Source organism: Poecilia reticulata, chromosome 11 (assembly GCF_904066995.2).
Source record: "Poecilia reticulata chromosome 11, P_reticulata-male-v2, whole genome shotgun sequence".
Classification (NCBI taxonomy): Eukaryota; Metazoa; Chordata; class Actinopteri; order Cyprinodontiformes; family Poeciliidae; genus Poecilia; species Poecilia reticulata.
The window spans coordinates 30007187-30034101 of record NC_088840.1 but is presented as its reverse complement, the minus strand read 5'-3'; the positions used below and the strand labels follow the sequence as shown (position 1 = coordinate 30034101).

The following is a 26915-nucleotide window of genomic DNA, read 5'->3' as shown; positions in this document are numbered from 1 at the left end:
TATTTCCTGCTGGTCCAGCGTGAGCCGGACATGCCGAGAGCAGAACCGGAACCGGAACCGGTCCAGAAACACCTGAAGATCCGCCAGGGGGAGCTGGAGAGTTGAAGAGGAAAATGTTTCCTTTCTGATTGACCCAAAAATATAACTTTTTATTATAAAATTCTGTAAACATTTAACTTTTTATTCGTTAGAATGTTTATAATCCGAACCTGAGAAACAGTAGATGAAGGAGAAACGGCGCCATCTGGTGGCTGAAATCACATCATCAGGTGAAATAAGACGCGCAGCAACTTTATGGGCTTAAAATACCAATTTATTACTTTGCACATGAACACAAGATTTTCCCTGCAGGCTAAAAAAATTAACATGTCACATAATATTAATAATAATAATCATAACAAGTGAATGGCCTTCTGCTCTACGGTCCAAACGGAACAGTCCAACAGAACCTTTCACTCAGAAGTTGAACAACCCCCAACAGGAACCAAAGAGGTAAAAACAAAATGAAATGCACAATACAGAAAATTACAAATCCATCGAGATATAAACAGATATCAAAGTGAGAGGAATTGAAAATAATTCATGCTCTCCTGTTAAAACGGGCCACAGAACCAGGGAGCCTCTTTAAAAAGGTTAAAAACCGGACCTGGCGTTGTGCCGGCGCCTCTGGACCGCAAAGAGGAGGGAGTCAGAGTCGCCATGGCAACAGGAGGTCCCCGTTCCCCGGCCGACCCGGCCCGGAGGAGCGGGCCGGCTCTTTAACGGGTCCACGTTTGATCAAAGTACCTCGTTTGGATCTGAACACGACGCAAAGAGCCGGCGCCCTCCGCCGCCCCGCGAGCCACAGAGGAGCCTCAGGAGCAGCGAGACGGGACGATATTGCTAGGCTAAAAACATTTACCCCAAACTTTAGATCTGTTCTTATAATAAATATGATTGAAAAAGGTTTTAATAGTTTTTAAAAGGACGAAACTCCAGCATGCAGGCGAGCAAATCTACAACGAGTTAAAGGAAACGGCCTAAACTACGACGACGTCAACGCCACCAGACGCAGGCTGGCGCCGACGAACAGACGTCAACGCCACCGGACGCAGGCTGGCGCCGACGAACAGGCGTCAACGTTGCCGGCCGAACGCTAAACGCTAAACGCGCGGAAGCCGGCGACCGCCTGCCGACGCCACTGAATGCACGTCCCCACTGATTGACACGAGCAAAGAAAACAACCCAAGCTTCGGAAAATAATAATCAGTTGCAGAAGAGGAGATTCATTATCGCTTCGTTTGATCGAGGTTCATATTGCTCTGGGAGTGATCATAAGCCCCGCCCCCCGCCGCCGCCGCCGCGCCGCGCCACCGCGCCAGTGTGCACGCCGCCAACAGGAAGGTGCTCAAACTCATTCATAGTAAACCTGCAGCTTTACGGGCGGTTTATTACAAAAGGGTTTCCGCTGAGCGCCCCCACCTGATTGAGGCGTGCACGCCGGCCACGCCTGCCTCACACCACCAGGGGGCTCCACTGTCATCAACGCAGTGCTCATTTAGTCCAGTGTTTAAAAATAAAAGACGCGAAGCCAACACCGCCCAGACTTTGCGGTGAGTTTGCTCCGGTGAAATCGTTTCAGATCCCTCCTGATTGTCTCCATCGATCCGATCGGAAGCTGCTACACTGAACCAATCACATGAGAGGAAGCATGAATCCACCCTCCTCCTCCTCCTCCTCCTCAGCGTGAACCAGAATGCTACAAATAAAGATTAAACCCGCCGCCGGCCGTCCACCCGCCGTAAAAGTTCATCACAACAGTAACATCGACAACAATAAACAACGACGACGACGACGACATCGAGGGTAAACTACGAGCTCTAAACAACAACCACCAAACGCTTTATATTAAACTTTACAAATCTGCTTCGTTGGATGTAGAAATGCATAAAGAGACTGATAGAGCGGCCTCGGGTCAGTGCAATGAGGAGGCCGCCAACAAACCCGGCCGGCAGCGCCACCTTCAGCTCCCACCCCCCTGCTACACCCCCACAGATCCCCTCTGCTGCCTCCAGGAGGCGCTGCTCTGCAGGTGTAAATATATGCTTATATGTCCTGTATGTGTGAATATAAAAACGAGTCATCTGAGGCATTTACAGCAGTTCTCTCCTAGTTTCCCTTTACAGTTCAGTGGCCTGCCATCAAACACACACTCATACAGCACCGACACACACACACACACACACACACATATGAGGGGAAGCATGGACACACAGGTCACCTCGCTTGTAAAAGACCGAAAAGGAGAAAAAGTTTCAACACACACTCATAAAAAGGAAAAATATAATATATATAATATTTCATTCTTAAAAGGTCGAGCCCCTGCGCCTCCCTCCCACCACCCGATGAACCCCAGACCTTGTGACAGATTTGGCCCCGAGGGGCTTTGAGGTAAAGTAGATCAGAGTCCTGCTTAGCTGGGAGAGCCGAGGACGCGCCCAGGCGGCGCTCCGCGGCTCCGAGTATCTTACAAACACGCCACGAGTGCAGACATTCATAGAAGAAAAAACAAAAACAAACTCAAAACAATGGCTCGACTGGTCGTTTGTGTGTGTGGGGTTTGTTTTTGTTTTTTCGGTTGTGCATCGGGGCCCCTGGGGGCCCGCAGTGCTAGGTTGCTGGTTGAGAAACGGCGGCCCGGGCGGGAAAACGCCGGTCAGAAAGCGCCGCGCGGAGCTGCGTTTGACCGGCAGCCGAGCCGCTTTGGTGCAGAGTCAGAAAATAAAAACAGAGTGATGAAGAAGAGAGACAAGGACAGAGAGACGAGGAAGAGGAGAAGATCCACAGGAAGACGCTCAGCTCAGGCGAAGTACATGGTGTGCTGGGTGTCATAGTGGATCTGGACGGCCTTGGCCAGCGCCTGCGGGTCCCGGCCGTTACTCTGACCCGACACGTGGCTGCCCTCGGCGCTGCAACGACAGGAAGAGCTCAGGTCAGCAGAAATTACACAGGAAGTGAGGTCATCAGCACAGCTGCTCCTTCTGAAAGATCAGCAAAACTATCAACACCCCTTAAACTTTTCCACAGTCCCGTTTCAAACAAACTTTCATGGATTGGTCATTTCGTGTTTTCAAAATCACAAATTTATTTTAGCAAATGCTTCCACAAATTATTGTTGGCGGAGCACATTAGCATTAGTTTTAACGCTGGTATGTGATTTAGCATTAGCTTCCTCTGCTATAAGCCATGTCAGTATAGCAGTTTAGCATTATCTTCCACTAAATACCATGTTAGCATAGGGCTTTAGCATTATCTTCCACTAAATACCATGTTAGCATAGGGCTTTAGCATCATCTTCCATTAAATACCATGTTAGCATAGGGCTTTAGCATTATCTTCTATTAAATACCATGTTAGCATAGGGCTTTAGCATTATCTTCTATTAAATACCATGTTAGCATAGGGCTTTAGCATTATCTTCCACTAAATACCATGTTAGCATAGGGCTTTAGCATCATCTTCCATTAAATACCATGTTAGCATAGGGCTTTAGCATTTTCTTCCATTAAATACCATGTTAGCATAGGGCTTTAGCATTTTCTTCCATTAAATACCATGTTAGCATAGGGCTTTAGCATTATCTTCTATTAAATACCATGTTGTAATGCTTTAGCATCTACAGATATGTGTATGATTAGATCTTAAGGTTAGTGCAGCTAATGTCTTAGAGTGAACACCACTGCTCTTGTGGTTAGTCGCATCCCTAATATTCAGCTTTTATTTTGAAAGCAATCCTCTGAGGATGATGCTCAGTAGAACCTCAGGTACCAGGCCCGCCTCACCTGTCGTGGTCTTTGTCCACCAGGTGGTAGCGAGCGCGGAAGGCCACCAGCCGGGCGTAGTAGGCCGGGGCCGGGATGGAGACGGAGCGCGTGCAGCGCACGTAGGTGTGGCACAGCTGGTAGGTGAGGAGCTGCAGTTCGTCGGCTGTGAAGCAGTTGTCGTCCCACAGGACGTGGTAATGGGAGGGACGGCTGGTTCCCTGGGGGGCAAAGGGAGGTCAAACACCTGCAGCTCATCTCGTCATCCATGTGAGGAAGTCTGAGGTCCCACCTGAATTCCAGCGTGGCTGCACAGGTAGAAGTCGAACTCAGACGGGTGTGTGATGGTGCTGTCCACCGTGGTCCCAGCCGGAACATTCCCACTCTTCCCAACCTGTGGACCAATCACACCGCATTGAGACTCAGACGGACCGGAGGACAGACGGGGACAGAAGACAGAGTCCCACCGACCCGCTCGGCTTTGTCGGAGCAGAACAGGCGAGTGTGGTGGCGCTTCTGGACCACGATGTAGGTGATTCCGGGCCTGTAGTCCTCCTCCAGACTGATGCACGCCTTCCTAATGGCAATCAGCTCCGGCCACGCCACCTGGAACACAAACCAGCCGAATTACTTCCTGCCACACGAGTCGCCGGGCTCTTTGGAACAGGCTCCGCCCCCACCTGCTTCATCTGGCCCTCGGACACGCCACCGCGGTAGTAAATGATCCGTGTGGGCTTGAAGCGGGTCGACTTGTAGAATTGGATGAGCAGCTCCCGCACCATGTTGGTCAGATCTTGGATCACTTCCTGACTGAAGAGTTGCTCCTGCAGAGGAAGCTTGGCTCTTAGCAACGACCCAGACAGGGATTCTGGGACTGGACAGGGCTTGAACTACCTGGGACATGTCCTGTCGGGACGTCTGGACTCGAACCGTTGCACAGTATCGGCTGGGGTGACCATCCATGCTCCCCACCACCGCTGCGATGGACGGCTTCTTCCCATCGCCCGCTGGAGGATGAGTGACGTCGGCGCCGAGGAAGATGACGGGCTGCTGGAACACGGAGGGCCTGGACAAGGAGCAGCGTGAAGGACAGATCAGCTGGAGTCATCATCCCTCCTGGTTCTCTGATATGGCGCTGTATTAGCCCCAAAATTAAGACTATTGCACCCTTAGCAGTGGCTACTTCCTTGTAGCACAAGGCTACATCCATTCCAAAGCCAGCTACTAATCAGATTGATGACAGGCCGGCAATAAATGCTAACCGAGCAACCGTTGGATGCAACAGAGCAGCCAGCGCTGGCAAATAAGAGCAAATTTATAAACAAGGAGAAGAGCTGGCAAATTTATAAAGAAAACTGGTTGACACAATATCTGTAGGCGCCATGCATTAGATGCGCTGACATGAACTCAGTTTACTGTAATCTGATGTGACACCAAGCATAAACATCCTGTATAATTCAGAGCTGAAGATTACAGTAAACTATTAAAAGAAGACATCAATGCATGTAATTCAGGTACTGTATGTCAACCAGTTTTCTTGATAAAATTCCTCTTAAAGAAGAAAGTATGAGTCGTGGGTGATCGGAGTAGGCATGCTAGTTGTTAGCCCATCAAAAGACAAAGCCAGTCTATCCATGCTAATGGCCTGCAGAGGAAGTAGGCAATCCCATGGGGGAAACTCCCGAGGCATGCTAGTAACCAACCTCTCCAATGCCAACGCCAGCTAGAACTCTCCTCAACATCTGCCATTAGATATAGCCTCCTGCTACAAGGAAGTAGCTACCACTGCGTGCGTGACAGTCCTAATTTTGGCACCAATACTGCGCCATAGCCTGAGGACGATTCACTGACCTCTGATGAGGAACCAGGACGTTGTTGATGCCTCCCAGTTTGGCGTTGATCTTCAGGCAGAGGTTGGACAGAGTCTGGGGCGACGTCTTCACCACGTTCTTCACCTGGACGCACTGCGTGGCCATGCCGAGCAGCGTGTCTCCCACCCGCTTCACCTCAGCTGCAAACCACATCACTGTTTAAAACCCTGCACCGCGTTACCTCACGTCTTCAGGAGGAAAGAACGGAGCTCCTACCATAGACGGGCGTTTTTCCAGGCAGGATGACAACGATCAGCTGCAGACCTACGTAGGACATCTTGAGGTGTTTGAACATGGGCTCTACGCTGTCGGCTCCCTGGGCGTATTTACAGAAGCACGGCTGGCCCTGGATTGGCATCCCAGCATCTTTGGAGATCTTCCTCAGCTGGTCGGTGAAGCTCCTGCAAAAAGTTATAGGTTTGCTCTGGAAAAGAATCACCGACCTAAAACTTTTACAGAATCAGGCACCAATTCTGATGGATTTGTTGTAAAAAGACAAACACAAAGTAGACAACATCTACTTTGTAGCTAACTAAAGTTAGAGGCTGCAGAAGTCCTGAGACTGGGGTGAAGGTTCAAACACTGTAAACATCCACCCAGAGAGATTATATAATGGATATGAAGATCACAGCATAGTTATGAGTTAGAATGAATCTGCTCTAAACAGCAAGCATCAAAATCCGACAGCAAGCATCAAAATCCGACAGCAAGCATCAAAATCCGACAGCAAGCATCAAAATCCGACAGTAAGCATCAAAATCCAACAGCAAGCATCAAAATCCGACAGCAAGCATCAAAATCCGACACCAAGCATCAAAATCCGACACCAAGCATCAAAATCCGATAGCAAGCATCAAAATCCGACAGGACGTTGAAGCAGCAACTCACTTGAGCAGGTCCTCCCGACATTGTTTCTGGGGGGCAAAGCAGGCCACAGCCCACACCTTGATCTCTATACCGGCGTAGAACTGCTTCCCTCTCATATCCCACACCCCCTGGTTGGGCGTGGCCACAGTCTTATTCTGCGGAGAGAGTCCCTACACTCTTAGTCAACCCCCCGTTTGGATGGGCTGATACAAACACTGCAACTAGAAACAAACCCACAGAACTGAACACAGACTTCAGCAGGAGACATTTCAGCATCAGGCAGGTGGCTTGGAGGAGAGGAGCTCAGATTTTCCAGCTTCCTTGTCAGAGAGTCTGACATAATGAAAATATGGACAAAACTTAAAATTCAAAATGTTTAGTTTATTAAGAGCTTTATTCATCCTCCAAGATCAGAACCAAGCTGAGCAGCTCCTGCGTCATTTCACAGCATCAGAAATTTTACAGAGAATCATCATCATCATCATCATCATCATCTTGGGGGATGATGTTCAACAGGAAACATACTGAAGCTTTTCCCTTCAGAGGCCCAACCAGTTATAAGGTTCTCCAATCAGCCAACATCTGGAATTGGTCACATGAGATTAAATCTATGCAGGACTCGCAATGGGAAAAGCTTCCACCCGACTCTATACCAGCAGGACCGGAACCAGGAAACTCAGGGAATCTGGATCATGAAGTCATTCGGATCACAGGGCAGCAGATTATTATTAATTTGAAATCTTTTTCTCTGTGAGAATCACAGAAAACATCTGGTTGTATTTATCTGGAAAACGGCAGACTGGTGGGATTATCATCCTCCTGCTGGGAGTCGGATTATCTTCCTGTTAGAAGCACATCCATCCACTCTCCTTTCACACAATCAATGAACCCAAACCAGCTGCAATACTCTCATTTCTGATTGGTTGTTGATCAGTGCATGGGAAAACATTCTGATCTGTGATTGGTTGTTGATGAGTGCATGGGAAAACATTCTGATCTGTGATTGGTTGTTGATCAGTGCATGGGAAAACATTCTGATCTGTGATTGGTTGTTGATCAGTGCATGGGAAAACATTCTGATCTGTGATTGGTTGTTGATCAGTGCATGGGAAAACATTCTGATCTGTGATTGGTTGTTGATCAGTGCATGGGAAAACATTCTGATCTGTGATTGGTTGTTGATCGGTGCATGGGAAAACATTCTGATCCGTGATTGGTTGTTGATCGGTGCATGGGAAAACATTCTGATCTGTGATTGGTTGTTGATGAGTGCATGGGAAAACATCCTGATCTGTGATTGGTTGTTGATGACTGCATGGGAAAACATCCTGATCTGTGATTGGTTGTTGATCAGTGCATGATCGGTGCATGGGAAAACATCCTGATCTGTGATTGGTTGTTGATCGGTGCATGGGAAAACATCCTGATCTGTGATTGGTTGTTGATCAGTGCATGATCGGTGCATGGGAAAACATTCTGATCCGTGATTGGTTGTTGATCAGTGCATGGGAAAACATTCTGATCCGTGATTGGTTGTTGATCAGTGCATGGGAAAACATTCTGATCTGTGATTGGTTGTTGATCGGTGCATGGGAAAACATTCTGATCCGTGATTGGTTGTTGATCAGTGCATGGGAAAACATTCTGATCCGTGATTGGTTGTTGATCAGTGCATGGGAAAACATTCTGATCTGTGATTGGTTGTTGATCGGTGCATGGGAAAACATTCTGATCCGTGATTGGTTGTTGATCGGTGCATGGGAAAACATTCTGATCTGTGATTGGTTGTTGATGAGTGCATGGGAAAACATTCTGATCTGTGATTGGTTGTTGATCGGTGCATGGGAAAACATTCTGATCTGTGATTGGTTGTTGATCAGTGCATGGGAAAACATCCTGATCTGTGATTGGTTGTTGATCGGTGCATGGGAAAACATTCTGATCCGTGATTGGTTGTTGATCAGTGCATGGGAAAACATTCTGATCTGTGATTGGTCTATAAGCAGCTGGGTTGAAGTTCAGAGAGGGAATCTCAGCAGCTCGTCACGACTTTCTTCTGTTATGAATGAACCTGTATTCTGTCCACCAGGGGGAGACATCAGGTGCATCGATTGTCATCAGCAGTTTCTATCTGCTGCTGTCGGACTGAGACCGTCTGTGGTAGCCAGGGAGTAAACCTGCTGAAGCTCTACTTTCAGCTTCTTTCTTCAGTCAAACAGAGGTTTAAATGCAGAAACTTCAGCTTAGCGCTGCTGCTGGTTGATTCCTGAATTTGGTCATTAGGAGAGGAACTCTTTAGAGCATTTGGGTCGACTAACCTGGATTTTAACACCAAAACTTTGGATAATAAATTTCCTACTGTGAAGAATCATGAAAGTTTTGAACAACAACTCAATCCCTGACCCGACTACGACTGTATTTCCATAAACCTTTATGCACGTTTTGAAGTATTGCATTTGGCGTTCCCGACGGGAGATGGGAAGCCGTTGTTTTCCTTTATTTAACCAGATAAAACTCCATTGAGATCCGGATCTCATTTTCAAGATTTGATGAATAAGTTTTGGCGTAGCGAGCGCTCCCATCAGCTGGATCTGTGCCTTACCAGAGGCGCCAAACTCAAGTCCAAACCTCCAGGAGGGCAGGACTCTCTCGGGTTCAACGCATCCTCTACTTCCTGTTTGTTACAGTCATGCGTAGTGTCAACATCTGACGAAATGATGCTCTCTGTTGCCTGGTTGACTCAAACCAGAAGATGGCAACACGATATATTTGCGTTTTTTTGTTACGTGTTAAAAATGTGCAAAACGTTTTGATGGAAATGCAGCTACTGATGCTAATGATGCCTGAAAACAGTGAGTTCTCCTCGTTGATCCTGATCTTTTCTCAGAGGTTAAAACTTTTATAAAATGTTTCATAACAGGAATAAAAGTTCCTAAAAGTGTTTATTTCACTTCCTTCCATTTAAGGAAGATGTTTTAGATAAAAATAGTTCATTTTTCAGTATTTTAAACAGTAAATGAAACAAGAATAACAGCGGAAACCAGATCAAGGCTGCACCGATTTCAGTTTTCTGGCCGATCTTTAAAAACCTGACCTGCTGATTCTGATTTTTGGTCGTAAAAATTGTTAAGTATGGTTATAAAGTTGGGTGGCTGGTATCGGTGGTGGATTTCCTGACCTAAGATCGGTTTCTCATGCGAGTACCTGTTGTTGCCGATCTCCCACCGGCCGGTCGGCGTATCGGTGCGACGCTGGTCCAGGCGGTGAGAGAAGCTGCTGAGGTTCCCTCCGTACATGAACTCGGGCGAGGCTCCAGGTTTCAGACTCAAGGCGCCTCTTCAGTTCAGTTTAGACCTGATCTGGCTCATCTCGGCCCTGGAACCCTGGAGCCCCTGCCCCCCCCCACGGCGTGCCCCCCACCCGCTGCTCCCCAGCCCTGTACTCACCCTGCCACAGTCCCGCCCTGTGTCTGTACTCACCCGGCCCCCATACTGCAGCATGGGCGCTGGGAGGACACGCCCCGTCACCTCTGTCATGTCGTTGTGCACAACAATGCCGAACTCCTTCAGGTAGGGGTCGGGGCCCCCGACCATGCTGTTGCTTTTGACCTGAGGAAGAGGAGGAGCGTTAAGCCCCGCCCACAGCAGCTGGAGAACATCATTCTTATTTTTGCGGTTGGCCTGACCAGGCGGCTGATCTCCTCCTGCCGGTCGGGGGCGGAGCGCGCCGTGGCTTTGATCATGGTGGACGTCTGGTTGTCGGTGAGCTTCTTGATGCAGCGCTGGCCGGCCACGATGTTGCAGACCTGCAGGAGGACAAAACCCAGCAGCAAACGGATCACATCATCAGCGTCAATATCAATACTTATCGATTCATTTCGTTTTAATATCGGAAATACTGCTGGTGGAGAAACCTGAAACTGTTGCTGCGCAACTTACGCAGCAGGCTGTTGCTAGGCAACTTACGGAGCAGGTTGTTGCTAGGCAACCGAAGAATGAGTGAGTTGGTTGATGGCACCCAGCTAGCTTAGCTAGCCATGAGAGGTTGAGCAGCTAAACCCTTTCCTCTGCCTACATCTCCCAGAATGCTGTGCGGTTCTGGACTGAAGTTCAGTGAATATTCTATATCAGTGATTTTCAATGTGGGCCACCAGGGGGCGCCAGTGGGATTAATATGAAAACATTACCGTACATATTGTCTCATCAAAAGAAGGGATTTTAATTTATATATTTAAAATCAGAATAATAAAGGCACCTGATAAAATTTCCCACCAAAAAGCTTATTGCAAACAAAAACTAGAAGGCATGAGGCGGAATGTTTTTCCACATACTGTCTGTGGATCGTGAAGAGGAGTCAGAGAGGGAGCAGGCGGGTTCTCACCTCCAGAGGAAGGTAGGTGTGCTTCTGCTCCTGCCCGACTTGCAGGCAGGGTAAGTGAGGATACTTGAGCTGCAGGCTGTACTTCTGCTTGAAGTACTGGGCCACAGTGCACTCCATGGCCTGGCCGTTCTCCAGCTGCAGCGGGAACCTGCAGGGGAACAGCGGCGCCGCGGTGAGCGGCTGGGAGGGACAGGAGGAGGACGAAGGAGGAGGAGGCGAAGCTTACGTTTGGTGGCTGGCGGGTCGGCGCGTCACGTTACACACACGGTACTTCCTCTTCATCTGGCCGCAGTGCGTCACTTCCACCTTCAGACCTGCCAGAGCAGAGCGAGACCATGGAGCTAACATGCTAACAGCTACACGCTAACAGCTACACGCTAACACGCAAACAGCTATGCGCTAACACGCTAACAGCTATGCGCTAACACGCTAACAGCTACACGCTTTGCTGGTGTCATTCCGCCCTGGCGTTGTGCTAACACACACCGGTGGCTCCAGGAACCAAACATCTGTCTGGGGGTCTGATAAGCTGTGTGTGTTTGTGTCTCTCTCTCCCCCTCCCTCTCTCTCTCCATCTCTCTCTCTCTCTCCATCTCTCTCCGTGTCTCTCTCTCTCCATCTCTCTCTCCATTTCTCTCCGTGTCTCTCTCTCTCCATCTCTCTCTCCCCCTCCCTCTCTCTCTCCCCCTCCCTCTCTCTCTCCATCTCTCTCCGTCTGTCTCTCTCTCTCTCTCCCCGTGTCTCTCTCTCCATTTCTCTCTCCCCCTCCCTCTCTCTCTCCATCTCTCTCCGTCTGTCTCTCTCTCTCTCTCCATCTGTCTCTCTCCCCGTGTCTCTCTCTCCATGTCTCTCTCTCTCCATCTCTCTCTCCGTCTGTCTCTCTCCATCTCTCTCTCCCCCTCCCTCCCTCTCTCTCTCCATCTGTCTCTCTCCCCGTGTCTCTCTCTCCATTTCTCTCTCCCCCTCCCTCTCTCTCTCCATCTCTCTCCGTCTGTCTCTCTCTCTCTCTCTCCATCTGTCTCTCTCCCCGTGTCTCTCTCTCCATGTCTCTCTCTCTCCATCTCTCTCTCCGTCTGTCTCTCTCTCTCCCCCTCCCTCTCCCTCTCTCTCTCCCCCTCCCTCTCTCTCTCCCTCTCTCTCTCTCTCTCTCTCTCTCTCTCTCCCTCTGTCTCTCTCCCCGTGTCTCTCTCTCCATGTCTCTCTCTCTCCATCTCTCTCTCCGTCTGTCTCTCTCTCTCCATCTCTCTCTCCCCCTCCCTCTCTCTCTCCATCTCTCTCCGTCTGTCTCTCTCTCTCTCTCCATCTGTCTCTCTCCCCGTGTCTCTCTCTCCATCTCTCTCTCCATCTCTCTCTCCGTCTGTCTCTCCCCCTCCCTCTCTCTCTCTCCATCTCTCTCCGTCTGTCTCTCTCTCTCTCTCCATCTGTCTCTCTCTCCATCTCTCTCTCCGTCTGTCTCTCTCTCTCTCTCTCTCCATCTGTCTCTCTCCCCGTGTCTCTCTCTCCATGTCTCTCTCTCTCCCTCTCTCTCTCCGTCTGTCTCTCTCTCTCTCTCCATCTCTCTCTCTCTCCCTCTCTCTCTCCCCCTCCCTCTCTCTCTCTCCATCTCTCTCCGTCTGTCTCTCTCTCTCTCTCTCCATCTGTCTCTCTCCCCGTGTCTCTCTCTCCATCTCTCTCTCCCCCTCCCTCTCTCTCTCTCCATCTCTCTCCGTCTGTCTCTCTCTCTCTCTCTCCATCTGTCTCTCTCCCCGTGTCTCTCTCTCCATGTCTCTCTCTCCATCTCTCTCTCCGTCTGTTTCTCTCTCTCTCTCCATCTGTCTCTCTCCCCGTGTCTCTCTCCATCTCTCTCTCCCCCTCCCTCTCTCTCTCTCCATCTCTCTCCGTCTGTCTCTCTCTCTCTCTCTCCATCTGTCTCTCTCCCCGTGTCTCTCTCTCCATCTCTCTCCGTCTGTCTCTCTCTCTCTCTCCATCTGTCTCTCTCCCCGTGTCTCTCTCTCCATGTCTCTCTCTCTCCATCTCTCTCTCCGTCTGTTTCTCTCTCTCTCTCCATCTGTCTCTCTCCCCGTGTCTCTCTCCCCCTCCCTCTCTCTCTCCCTCTCTCTCTACGTCTCTCTCTCTCTCTCTCCCCCCTCCCCCTCCGTACCTCTGATCTCCTTGGTGAACTTGACCCTCTGTGAGTCCGTCAGCGGTTTGGTCTGTTCGTTGATGTTCTGGATGTCCAGCACTTCGCACATGAACTCGATGACGGGCTGAGCGCGGTAGAAAGCCGTGGCCGACACTGAGGAGCGAAGAGGAGACGTTAGAGGACCAGAACCGGGACCAGAACCGGGACCGGAACCGGGACCGGAACCGGGACCAGAACCACGGTCCATTTATCATTACACAAATAACCGTAATGACTGACTTATCGTTAACTGAAGTATATAAAATCTAAAGATAAAAGGTAATTTGCTGAAAGGATTAATGAAGCCAAAACTGTACAGAATATTTAGCATTAAAGATGAAACAATGTTTAGAAATCTGTTCTAATCTTTAACCAGGTCTTAAACATGCGATTTTAAAATGTTTTCTAATTGATCGGATGTAATATTCTAATTTTAAATGTCATGTTTCCATTACCTATAAGGCTTTATACTATTAATTAACAGTAATATTCTAATTTATTGAATACAGTTTATGGAGAAAGGAATAAAATGAGAAACCAAAAACACAGACGTCTCATAGTTGAAAAACATTCTGACTTCATCATTGTGGGTAAATAAACTTTGTGTTTCTCAGCAGACGTTGCGTCTCCATCATCAGAGGTCGGTCTGGTTCTGGAGGTTCTGTTAGTTCTGATCCGGGTTCTGGGGAAGGATTAGCTTCTTACCGTCGATGTTGAGCATCATGTTCCACATGGCCGGCCGGACGGACTGATGGAAGCCGAACCAAACCTCCCGGCCTCCGCCCAGCGGGTGGTAGTATCCCTCTGGAGGAGAGAAGAAGGAGCGGCCCACCGGGGTGTACCTGGGGAGACATTCACCCTGTCACCTCCAGGACAGCAGCATTCACCCCGTCACCTCCAGGACAGCAACATTCACCCCGTCACCCTGTCACCTCCAGGACAGCAACATTCACCCCGTCACCTCCAGGACAGCAACATTCACCCCGTCACCTCCAGGACAGCAACATTCACCCTGTCACCTCCAGGACAGCAACATTCACCCCGTCACCTCCACGAAAAGCAACATTCACCCTGTCACCTCCAGGACAGCAACATTCACCCCGTCACCTCCACGAAAAGCAACATTCACCCTGTCACCTCCAGGACAGCAACATTCACCCCGTCACCTCCACGAAAAGCAACATTCACCTGCATATCAAATATGACCTATAAGAAATTTGTAATTTAACTCCTTGAAATTGGGCCTCTGTCTCTTTAAGAAGCTCCTGCTCTTCCTGAAGCTCCGCCTCCAGGAAGTCGCCCCATCATGGCTCCTCTATTAACCCTTTAATGTTTTCACCAGCGTCGCTCTGAGCAGCAGCTCCTGTAATGAGCTCAGCAGCTGATGCTAAATGCTGCTGGCTAGTCTGAAGGAGCTGAGTGGGGGAGGAGCTACGCCTTGGAGGCGGAGCCAAGTCCACCCAGGCATTTAGCGGCTGAATGGTTGCCATGGAGATTGAGGGATTTTCAAACATCTTCTGAATGCTTGAGGGATCCAGATAGAAGCTGCTGTCAGAACTAAAATATTCCTGGGTAGATGAAGGTAGTCACGGTACCGCGTGGTTCTGTCTGTGTGGCACCGCGTGGTTCTGTGTGGTACAGCGTGGTTCTGTGTGGTACAGCGTGGCTCTGTGTGGTACAGCGTGGTACCGGGTGATCTGTCTGTGTGGCACCGTGTGGTTCTGTGGGTTACAGCGTGGTTCTGTGTGGTACAGCGTGGTTCTGTGTGGTACCGCGTGGCTCTGTGTGGTACCGCGTGGTTCTGTGGGTTACAGCGTGGTTCTGTGTGGTACCGCGTGGTTCTGTGTGGTACCGCGTGGTTCTGTGTGGTACAGCGTGGTTCTGTGTGGTACAGCGTGGTTCTGTGTGGTACCGCGTGGTTCTGTCTGTGTGGCACCGCGTGGTTCTGTGGGTTACAGCGTGGTTCTGTGTGGTACAGCGTGGTTCTGTGTGGTACCGCGTGGCTCTGTGTGGTACAGCGTGGTTCTGTGGGTTACAGCGTGGTTCTGTGTGGTACAGCGTGGTTCTGTGTGGTACCGCGTGGCTCTGTGTGGTACAGCGTGGTACCGCGTGGTTCTGTCTGTGTGGCACCGCGTGGTTCTGTGGGTTACAGCGTGGTTCTGTGTGGTACAGCGTGGTTCTGTGTGGTACCGCGTGGTTCTGTGGGTTACAGCGTGGTTCTGTGGGTTACAGCGTGGTTCTGTGTGGTACCGCGTGGTTCTGTGTGGTACCGCGTGGTTCTGTGGGTTACAGCGTGGTTCTGTGGGTTACAGCGTGGTTCTGTGTGGTACCGCGTGGTTCTGTGGGTTACAGCGTGGTTCTGTGGGTTACAGCGTGGTTCTGTGTGGTACCGCGTGGTTCTGTGTGGCACCGCGTGGTACCGCGTGGCACCGCGTGGTACTGCGTGGCACCGCGTGGTTCTGTGTGGCACCGCGTGGTTCTCTGTGGTACCCTGTGGTACCGCGTGGTTCTCTGTGGTACCATGTGGTACCGCGTGGTTCTGTGTGGGCCTGCAGGGCCCGGTTACCTCATGGAGGGCAGGTGCCGTGTGATGACGTCCAGCGCCTGGACCGAGTCCTCGGGAACCTCGTTCAGGTGACCCGACAGCGCCTCCAGCAGCATCTGCAGGCTCACCACTGACACCCACTGCAGGGACACCTTGAAGGTCTGGTCCTTGCCCTCGCCCGGCAGGGTCACCTCCAGGTCCACCTAGGGGCGGACCAGAACTGTCAACACGCCAGCGCCGTCGAGAGGTAGAAGGTTCAAAGGTCAGACACCCACCCTGTCTCTGCCGATCGGCAGCGGATGAGCCGTGTACATGTTCCTCTTCCCGTCGTAGCCCGGCTGCCGGTCCCCAAAGATCTGCATCTTAAAGTGCCGCACCATGGTGTCCACCACCTCCCTGCAAGACGGGCAGAACATCACCACAGAGCCGGGCCGAGCAGAGCCGGGCCGGGCCGAGCCGAGTCGAGCCGAGCCGGGCCTCCACCCACCTGTTGACCCGCCGGGGGCGTTTCTCCGGCTTGATCTCGATGTCATAGTGGTAGACGTCAATCTTGGGTATCTGAACCTGGAAGTGGTTGGCGAGGAGCCGGATGGGTTTCCCCACCGTGCCAAGGCCGGGACGCCGCGGAGGCTGGAAGAGAGAGGTGGGGGCAGGCGGGCCTGGGGGGACAGGAGGTCAGGAGGTCAGACGGGTTCCAACGACAGAACAACATCTAGTTACAGAAACCGAGCCCTGCCAGCAGCAGGCTCTGCTCCGTTTTACTTCCTCTTTAATGTTTCTCCAGATAAAACCAGCTTACGGATAAACGCCACATCAATAATAATGAAATAGACGACGCAGCACAATAAGCAGAATGGAGAGACGTTAAATTCTAACAATGATCAAAATGGAAACAAAACAAACGTCGGTGCCGAGAGGAAATTTATTCATTTTAGTTTCATCATCATGAATCCAGTCCAGACGAAGAACCAATCACAACCCCCAGAAGTAGACATTTTTTTATTCAGTTTGAAGTAATGCATTATGAAAATATTTATGGAAACATCAAAATAACTTCCTCAATTTCACAAAACAGTTTCTATGCTCGCTGGAGGCGGATTTTGGCTTTTCAGGACAAAGAGTTGATGCTAAAGGAGCGATGGAAACAGATTTACTGAATAAGTTCTGAAGTAGCGAACGATCCCATCCACTGCTGGGCCGCAGCCTGACCAGAGGAACCAAACCGAGGGCCGTCTCTGCTCCATGCTAGTTAGCAACCTCCACTTCCTGTTAGCAACCTCCACTTCCTGTTAGCAACCTCCTGTAATAAACCTCCTGTTTATTACAGCCATGCGTAGCGTCATCTGACAACACGCTCTGCGCTGTCAGGAGAAGGAAACACGACCAACTCATTTTATTTTTTCTTCTGTGTGACATTTTAAAAGTTTAACCTAGATTCACATGGAAACGTCGGAGTCGCTCTCAGCAGCTGAATCGCTCTGAAGCTCAGCCTGTCTAGTCAGATTGGAGCTAAAGTGGATATTTTCATAATTATTTTAATGTAAACTGTAGAAAAATACACAGATTGGAAAGAGTTCTGGCTTTTCCAGCGACCCCTGAACTTTTCGGCGACCCAAACAGAACTGAGCTTCAGAACCCCAGGAGAAGAAAGACAGTCAGCTCTGACCTCTGACCTCCAGAGGTCAAGGAGAGGGCGGAGAAACAACGACCTCCAATTATGCGCCGCCCCCCAGCTCCACCCAGACACGTCCCCCTCGGCCCCCATGGGGAACAAAGCGGGCCCCATCAGACGGCCAGATGGAGGGATTACGGTTGGCATGGCTGCTCTGGAAATAAAGTACACCCCTGAACTTTACACCCCGTGTTCACATGGGGGGGTGCAGCTTCCCATCATGGCTTCACTGAGCAATAATAAGATCTGGTGGATTTCAAACATTTTAGTGAATTTAGCGGCTGAGGAGCAGATCTGAAGGAGGGTCCATGTTCAGAACCGCTCCGTTACATCAACCGGACCTCCTGATTAGCAGAAATGACTCGGAAAGGCTGGCGGCTACGAGGAGCGGGGCGAGATGGAGGCCAGGGGAACACGGGGGTCCTGACCCCAAACATGACGCTCCAGTTAGTCAGTGAAGCGCGAGAGCATAGACAATCAGGAGCCTCGCCGCCGCTCTGAGAACACGCCCCTGCCCCCCTCCCCCCAATCCCCATCACTCCCTCCTCTGGACCGACCCGTCTGCACTCAAACCTCAGAGATGACGCCGGCCAATGGGTTCTGTCATGACCCGAAATGTCTGATGATTTCCCCGCCGGAGGCTGCAGAACCTCGTTACCGACGGCAACGCCCCGCCGGAGGCTGCAGAACCTCGTTACCGACGGCAACGCCCCGCCGGAGGCTGCAGAACCTCGTTACCGACGGCAACGCCCCGCCGGAGGCTGCAGAACCTCGTTACCGACGGCAACGCCCCGCCGGAGGCTGCAGAACCTCGTTACCGACGGCAACGCCCCGCCGGAGGCTGCAGAACCTCGTTACCGACGGCAACGCCCCGCCGGAGGCTGCAGAACCTCGTTACCGACGGCAACGCCCCGCCGGAGGCTGCAGAACCTCGTTACCGACGGCAACGCCCTGCCGGAGGCTGCAGAAGTTGTGAACACGTCGGCATTAGAAAACAGCCCGACATCCAGGCGGTGTGTTCGGGGGAACCAGAACCTCCCCATCAGATCAACTAATCCAACCGGTCCGGACTCGGATGGATCCACAAACACGGAAATGTCTCTGGAACAAGAGGGACGGTCGCTGGAGGACAAACTTTGGACAGGGAAGACGAGCCTTAAGAAAAGAGTGGGAGAAGCAACCAGGGCCTCATCTCGTCCTCAGGACAGGTGGCCCAAACAAACCTGGCATCGTTGGGGACAACGACTCAAACCCTGAGCTGAATGAGGCCCAGTGACCCACATGTCCCAACTGCCCAGTTAGCATCTAACCATCCTGTTGGTGAACTGAACCGCTCCGTTAGTGTGACATCCTAAGAGTCGGGTACTTCCAACTAGGGCTGGGGGATATGACCAACATCTAATATCCTGATATATTTTTGCTATATCACAATAGACGATATATATCACAATATCCTTACATGAGCTCCAATGTTACTTTAAACTGGACTCCTTGTACTATGATGTCACTAACGCAGGTTCCCGCCTCAATTTCTCTGCTGGACTTAAATATAAGCTCATATAGAGCTTTGGAGCTGATGTCACAGCGTATGACGTTTACGTCACTGAATACTAATTTCGGCCAGCTGTTCTCTACCGATGCCTCCTGAAGCGCTCGGAGTTTCACATCGGGACGGTTAATTTCCGAACAATCCTGTAAATAAATGCTTTGTCTTGTGACCAACTGATACCAAAAAGTGGTCATTTGTGCTGTTACACGAGGCACAGTATCCTCTGTTAAATGTTAAGTCATATTCAATATTTTAAATATTAAATGTTTTCTTCAATAGCTTCCAAATCGTGTCCCATTAACTCAAAATCTGAGTGAAATTATTCTACTAGACCGTACAGATGAGGCTTATTTTTATTCCATTTGACCCCTTTTTTTATTTAACCAAATTTATATTTTAAAAATATATTTTTTTAAATGCATTACCTCAGATGATAAGCACATTCGTAACCTGTAATGTTCAATTACATAAAATTCTAGGACTGGATCTATTTCATTACATGTTCACTTACCTGAAATATGTTAAATACAACAAATATTTATTAAAGTTTGATCTATGTCATAAAATTCATGTACCCTTTATTGTTTAATTACACATTAATTATTTAAAGATGGGCTCTTTCATCTGGTTTGTGTCATGATGTGGCGGTGGACACAAACGCAGCAGGCAGTGGACGTACTTTATGAAGATGTTATTTTTAATAAACTAAATCCAAAATCCAGGGAAAACAAGGAAATCCAAAACACAATGAAACGGGAAACACAAGGGATAACAAATAACGACTGGCAACACGAGGGCAAGATCTAAACAAAGAAAAAACCCAACTAGAAATACTAAAGGATTTATATAGAGACAAACTAGGGTGATCAAATTAAGAAATAAACATTACTAGAAACACTGCAGTGAGGCTGAAATGAGAAATGACTAGAAGGATAAAATACAATTAAACTATAGTCATTAAAGAGGCTTGAGATGGACTCAGACAAACAAGGACAGAACCTTAACTAAAGAATTAACCTAACTAGAAACACTATAAAGGACTGAAAATAAGGAAAGCAATAATATAATTCTAACTACACTAAATACCTCAAATAATATCAAAAGGACCATGAAGGGCTAAACCAGGGGTGTCCAAAGTCGGTCCTCTAGCTCCGGCATCCTGCACGTTTTAGTTCTCTCCCTGCTGGTAGCAACAACCTTTTCAGCTTGTCAATGTTGCTTAGGTCTCTAACGAACCATCATTTGATCCAGGTGCGTTAAACCAGGGAGAGACTAAAACATGCAGGATGCCGGGGAACCAGGACCCACTTTGGGCTCCACTGGGCTAAAACATGAAGCTAAATAAAATGAAAACAAACCCAAAAACCCAGTGTCCTGACAGATGTCTGATTATATAATTGTTTACTTTAATCACATAAAATGTTTATTTAAAAATATAATCTCTTTACATGTATGTTTATTACCTGAAATATTTTAAATATCACATTTTTACTTTAAATATGATTAATTTCTTCACCCGTTTACATGCAACATGAAGAGCATGAATCAAATGTTTCATGAATGTTTAATACATTAAATTATTGAATGAGAGAAAACAGCCGCTTCCAACTGTACACATATTTCTGCAGCCTTGCTGATCTTCTCTCCTCCTCAGTCTCTCCATCTTGCTCCTCATCTACAGCCTCTTGTGGCTTTATTTACCTCTTCTGGGGTAAATAATGAAAACCGTCTCAGTAACTTGTTGATGGTTTTGCTGCATCGCCTCTTTAACTGACGCCCATGTCGGTCCGACGTTGTGCGGTTGACCTCAGTGACCCACATTCAGCGCTGGACCCAGTCAGGATGGAGCTCATCCATGTCACACGTCGGTTTGGCTTTCAGAGGACAAATCAGAACATATCAGTATTAAAGCTGTAAACCTGATAACACTAGTAAAATAGTTACTTCACAGTAATGTAATAACCTCGATGTCCACTGACAAAACTCGGACTGTTCTACCTAAACAATATGAGCCCGACCTAAACAAGGTTGACCCACTTAAATGAACTCAACAGAAACGGAACATGAACACTCGGACAAAATCATAGAGAAATAAATTATGACACAAAACCAACAAAGCAAATGTAGACACTCACCAGAATGAAATGTCTGGAGCAAACCTGTAGATATCTGGGGATGTTGGAGAAGGTAAATATCAGGACGTCTCACCGCTGATACCAGGACATTCGTCTCCTTCTCGTTAGCTCCGTTAGCTTAGCCTCCTCGCGTTGTTTCCAAGCAGGAAAATAGTGAAACGAAAGTCCGTTTTCCATCTTTTTACCGTTTCAGTCGTGTGATCGGACATTACAGACAATAACGCAGCAGGTTCGCACCATAGCTAAAATATCTGAGACATGGTGGCACCAAAGATGGCGCCGATACCCCTCCGACCAGAGCAGTGACGTCCCGCTCCGAGGCTCTATAGAAAGGAACGCAGTGTTTTGCTATGAACCATCTACACCATGACTAGATAACCAGGTGAGAAATAAGTTGGGGAAAACAACGAAGGAGAGGGAAGTAGCTTAGTTATGCTTGACTTTGTGCTGTGGTTCAGCCTACAAATAAAAAGGGCGACCTGCACGAACTGACAGGCCGACCACAGAGGGGTCCAATCGCCTAACGCCCGGTTGCCCATGGCAACCAGAGAGGCCGCCGGGCTCAGATCCTCGGCCCGGTGAACATCTGCAGAAAGCTGGACTGATCCTGCAGATCTTCACCTCTATTCCTCGTTTCTTCCGTTAGTGAAACTAATCAAAGCCCAGAACAATCTGCCTTCCCTCCCTGCAGGTTTTCTCCTCCTGTCCTCCTTCATCGTGATGCAACTTCCTGCCTGCAGGCTGAAGGTCAGCTGGACTTAAACCATTTCATTAAGATTCTGCAGGATTATATTGACAGTTTCAGTAATCAATTAACTCTGAAGATTAACTCAATTAAAACAAAACTGGAACATTCTGCAGATTTTTCATTCAACAACTTAATCGTATTTTATAAAATACATAAAAAATGCAAACAAATCTGGATTTTTAAAAATAAGTTGTTGCATTTCCTTACCTAGAAGGAAACATTCCTTAGTGTTGCCTTCCTGGATGAATCAACGTGTGAAAAGCTCAGGCTTTTCTGCTGGACTCATCAATGCAGAGTACAGCTGATCTGGGATTCATTCATTGACCAACAGATTAATAATTGATTAGGGAGAAAAAAGGTGATTGATAGATTTATTTGCAGAATGTGAACCAAGTGAAGCTAAAACCACCTCTAGAGATTTACAGACCAAAAAGGTTTTAATCTTAAATGCTAAACATTTACATATTTTGTGCAGTTTTTGGTTAATTTCTGTTCTGGATGTTCTTATAACTCATTCTGAGTCTGTATACTCCAGTTAACAATTTATAGATTACCAAATTAGTTGACGATTATTTCAGAAATTGATCAATCGCCACTAATCCGACTGTTTCAGCCCAACTGGATTTTAATTGAGACAGGAGTTTTATACATAGCAAATGCAGATTAAAGTTCTGCTTCCTGATGCTTTCGGTGGCTGGAGATGCTGGAATTCCTGCTTCTGATTTTATTTCAGACATTAAACAAACTCAGATTCAGACAACGCTGAGAAGTGGATGGTTATAAACGATAAAAACGCTCACAGCTCGTCTAAAAACTAAAACCGGTTCTTACACTAATGATGGAAGATTCGTTTATCCTGAAAACAAAACCAAACATGCTTTAATTTAACTTCCCTGCAGGAACTAGATGAACAGCTCAGAAAAAAAAAAAAAAAACTTTTAAAACCAAAACTTTTACTTTAACTAGACCACAGCTGATTAATTGTATTAATTATGTTGCGTTGGAAATGCAGCAGATGAATTGATTCTAGTGGAGTCTGAACCCGGTTCCTGTTCAGACTCATGAGTCCATCGTCTCTCACCGATTCACAGCAGAAACAGTCAAACACAGAACAACAGCCGGAAAGTCCAGGTAAAACACTAATTCTCATTTTCAACAATAATTTAGACACAAGTGTGTATTATTTAGATCAGGGTGTTCAACATGTGGCCCAGGGTCATCTGTGGCCCTTAAATGAATTTAATCGGCCCTTCAACCACAAGTCAAGAACGGTAAAAATTGGGCCAACAAAAACAGCCGACGATCACAAAAAGTTGGAAAATGCCTGCTTTTCTTTTTTGTGTTTTGCATCTTTAGATTTTATAAAAATGTTGTTTATTATTGGTAAAACAACAACAAAATCTAACTAATTTTTCATCTCTAATTTAATGTTTTTTGTGGTCTGTTAGTTTAAATTAGTCCGTTTTGGACCAGGGGACTAAAAGTTTGGACACCACTGATTTAAATATTCATACAATTCTGATTACATCAACTGAACTTTTAATGCTAATGTAATATTTAGTCAGTTGGGCCAACAAGCTGCAGGAGATGACATTACACAAAAGGTTAAAGGTCACAGAGTGACGTAAACACAGGTGAGAAAGAACATTTTGTCATCATAGCAATATTTAAGCATTATTGTCACCAGACAAGATGCTCCAACAACCTGCAGCTCTTAATATAATATAATATAATATAATATAATAAATCCTTTTAATTTAAATAATTATCATTCTGGTTTTCCATAAACTAGAAACAAATTTCCTCATCTCACTTGTTGCTGAGCTTTCTGACTGAGTCCTTCCAGCACTCGGCCTCCTCTGTTCTGCAGAAAAAGACCCAGAATTAGCTGAAACACCCCCAAACTTCCTCTTTTCAAACGCTTCTGTTGAGTCTGCAGGCAGAGATCGGGGTTAACCCCAGACATTTACCTGTTCAGTCAACACCTCACCTAACTGGACAGCTGTCTCTGGATTTCCACAAAAACACTCCATAAATATAATTTACAAACCACATCATGGCAATACAGCTTTAGTTAAACCTCTGTATTTTATTCTTGAATTGTGTTTCGGGGGCCGCACTAAATCAGTCCAGGGGCCGTTAATGGCCCCCGCACCCCACTTTGAACACCCTTGCTGTAAACGGTACCTGCGGTTTGTTAAAATTACTTTTTAAAACTAAAACAAAAATGATGTTACAAATTAAATTATCTGATGCGTTTAAAAAATTTTTCCTGTTTGACATCAATGGGGGAAAAAATTGGTGCTTTAAGTTAATCAATATCTGTTCATCAAGCAGATATTGAGTCATTTTAACTTGTAGGGAAAGAAAACTGTCAGTCTGAGAAACGTCAACAGTCTGTACCATAATAGGATATAAATATTCTCTTCTGAATAATCAGATATAGCAGCAAGCTAAACAAAGAATAAATGTGAAATAATTTCAATTCCACTTATTGAGACATTAAGATGTGTTAATCACCTATGTTTATTTAATGGTGTGAATCCGAATTTTTGGCAGTTCTGGTTTTCCATACAACACACCTGTGGATGGTTGCGCAGCCCTGCTGCCCACCAGCAGCACATAAAGCCTCTAAAAACACCAGATTCTTCATTAATCTCCCAGGCTGATAAATGTGATCACATTTGGTCGGTCATGAAATGGATTTCCAAGCACAATCCCCGCATCTGGGCGCAGTAAGTGCGTGTCCGGGCCGTGTTCTCGGCAGGCTGTGTCTTTGTTATCATATCAGAGGAGATGAATATGATGGAGCTGGCCGCGGATGGGATCAATAAAAGCGCCATCCGTCCACCGCCGCTGAGCGCGTGGCTGCGGCTCAAGGAGAAGCGCGTGAACCGATGACAGCCCCGCAGAAAAACCGAAAACAACGAGCCCGAAGAAGCCCGCACGCTGGCTCGCTCAACCACCGAAACGCGTTGCGTTTTTAAAGCAGCTTTCATTTTGTTTTTCCGCCCATCGCTGAGAGCTCGGCTCCAGGCAGGCAGCCGCTTACGGCGGTGAGGAGATTTCTGGGTTTTCAGGCGGATTTCGACGACATTTTGAGAGGAAAAGAATGAGCGTGAAGCTGCGAGGCGGAATAAACAGCAGCGTAAACACAGCGTGAAGGAGGAAGGAAGGAAGGAAGGAAGGAAGGTCCCAGTTAAATCCCCTCCGACACACAATACCAGCAGAGACCCACTCTAAACACACTCAGACCCCCCACACAGGTGGAAATACACCCCCCACCTCACACTAACACTCTCGGGGACCACGGTCCGGGCCTCGGTGGGACCTCCGTGGAGGCCTCACGACAGCCTCGGCCCCCAGTGAAGCGCGCCGCCTCCACACACGCCTCCCGCCCTCCGCCCGCTGCTCCGCGGTGTGGGACGGGTCTTACCTGGTCCGAGCGCTTCCATGGCCGAGGCCTCTCTCTCCGTCTCTGTCCCGGCCTGGCGGCTCCGTACCGAGGCTGAAATTGGGGGCGGTATGTCGAAGCTGTTGGTGTCTGATTAAAGGAAACTGGAGATGGACGCTCCGCTGGCTGCTGCTGACGGACTCACCGTTCGTACTGCTGGGGATTTTGAGTTGCGCATGTGCCCTTAGCAGTTCCACAGCCGATTGTGCGCATGCGCAAAGAGGGTGTAGCGCACTTTTAAAAACACAACTTGATGATAAAAAACAGCATGTAAACGAACTAATGAAGATTTTTCTTCTGTGTTTGTTTTTTTATCTTTATTGTATTTACTTTTTAGTTTAGTTTAGTTTAGTTTAGTTTAGTTTAGTTTAGTTTAGTTTAGTTTAGTTTAGTTTGTAAATCTGTTTAGTCCACAATCTATTCCAGTAGGTGGCTGTAATGAACCAAAACGTGGCTTGACCAAACGCAATTAAAAATGAAGAAACCATATGTCAAAATGCACTCAGTATTTAAATAATTAATTTGACTTTAAATATAAAAACACTTAGTTATTTAACAAAATAACTTTACATGTTATCAAAAGGGGGCTGCACAGTGGCGCAGGTCTGTTGCCTTGCAGCAAGAAGGTTCTGGGTTCGATTCCCGGTCTCTCTGCATGGAGTCTCCATGTTCTCCCTGTGCATGATGGGTTTTCTCCAGGTACATCCGGTTTCCTCCCACAGTCCAGAAACATGACTGTCAGGTTAATTGGCCTCTCCAAATTGTCCCTAGGTGTGAGTGTGTGTGTGCCAGGTTGTGTGTCCTGTGTGTCTCTGTGTTGCCCTGCGACAGACTGGCGACCTGTCCAGGTGACCCCGCCTCTCGCCAGGTACGCCAGCTGGAGAGGCACCAGCAACCCTTCTGACCCACTGAGGGACAAGGGTGTAAGAAAATGGATGGACGGATGTTATCAAAAGAAAAGCTAGTAGATAATAGCAACCTTTACGTTTTTGCTTAAGAGTTTAATATGTCAAACATTCTAGTTTTATATAAAATAATAAAAAATTTAAACTAAGATTAAAATTTTAAATTAAAGCCAAATATAATCTTCAGTTTCCTTTAGTAACTTATCAATGATCAATTGATCAGTCTGATTCTTGTATCACAACATAAATATCAAAACATGATCCAGTTTGTGAAATATGAACTTTAGTTTACAACAAAAAAAATAACATATATATACTGTTAGACATAAACAAAACACTAAGATACATTATAATGTGTGTGTAAGCCACAAAAGTTAATGTTCAGAAATCATTCATTTGAGTTTATAAGCCTTTTGGAGCTTCAGTGATCAGTAGGTCAGCTAACGCACATTTATTCTGAAAATGGTCTGCAGCAAAGGCTAGTCTAAACCTGAATGAAAATATCTGGGAAAAAATAAATTATGGATAAAAATAAAGCTTTATAAAATAAAACAAATAAAAAATATAGCAAAATATAAATAGGCTATATAAATGTATGGCTTTCACATAAAGTTGCAAAACAGCAACCAACACAACAAAAATTAAACTATAAAAAAAAAAATTAAAAAGAAAAAAATGTAAAATTTATAAATAACAAAATAAAGCATCAAACTAGAATTTAACCATTTGATTACGCTGTTGAAGACATACAAGTGCCACCGTCATACCAATAAGTACATCTATGACATTGATATTTGCTCCAGTTATCACTTAGTCTATCCTCTCACA

At 47.4% G+C, this 26915-nt stretch overlaps 1 protein-coding gene across 6 annotated transcripts; it reads right to left on the bottom strand.

The window, feature by feature from the left end:
- Window positions 1–291: 291 nt before the first annotated feature.
- On the bottom strand, window positions 292–25361 carry ago4 (argonaute RISC component 4). Of its 6 annotated transcripts, none has more exons than XM_081612592.1 (20): window positions 25165–25361; window positions 23542–23592; window positions 16112–16283; window positions 15900–16020; window positions 15646–15827; window positions 13785–13921; window positions 13059–13193; window positions 11145–11232; window positions 10919–11066; window positions 10224–10343; window positions 9985–10146; window positions 6560–6708; window positions 5888–6072; window positions 5652–5811; window positions 4695–4866; window positions 4481–4624; window positions 4272–4406; window positions 4093–4194; window positions 3822–4021; window positions 292–2948 (listed from the first exon to the last, which is right to left on the bottom strand). In XM_081612592.1, exons 1-20 carry the CDS (start codon window positions 25181–25183, stop codon window positions 2840–2842), a joined length of 2691 nt encoding a protein of 896 aa, XP_081468718.1. In that variant the 5' UTR covers window positions 25184–25361; the 3' UTR covers window positions 292–2839. The 6 variants fall into 6 exon arrangements, with proteins under 6 accessions (XP_081468718.1, XP_081468719.1, XP_081468720.1 ...); XM_081612593.1 differs by having other exon boundaries at window positions 6560–6693; XM_081612594.1 differs by having other exon boundaries at window positions 10018–10146.
- Between the last annotated feature and the right edge of the window lie 1554 nt (window positions 25362–26915).

Coding starts and splice junctions, on each gene's coding strand:
- ago4 (XM_081612592.1), bottom strand. Junction 16,021..16,111: donor CGCCCCCGGCGGGTCAACAG/GTGGGTGGAGGC, acceptor CCCGTCTTGCAG/GGAGGTGGTGGACACCATGG. Junction 5,812..5,887: donor TGGAAAAACGCCCGTCTATG/GTAGGAGCTCCG, acceptor TGTGGTTTGCAG/CTGAGGTGAAGCGGGTGGGA.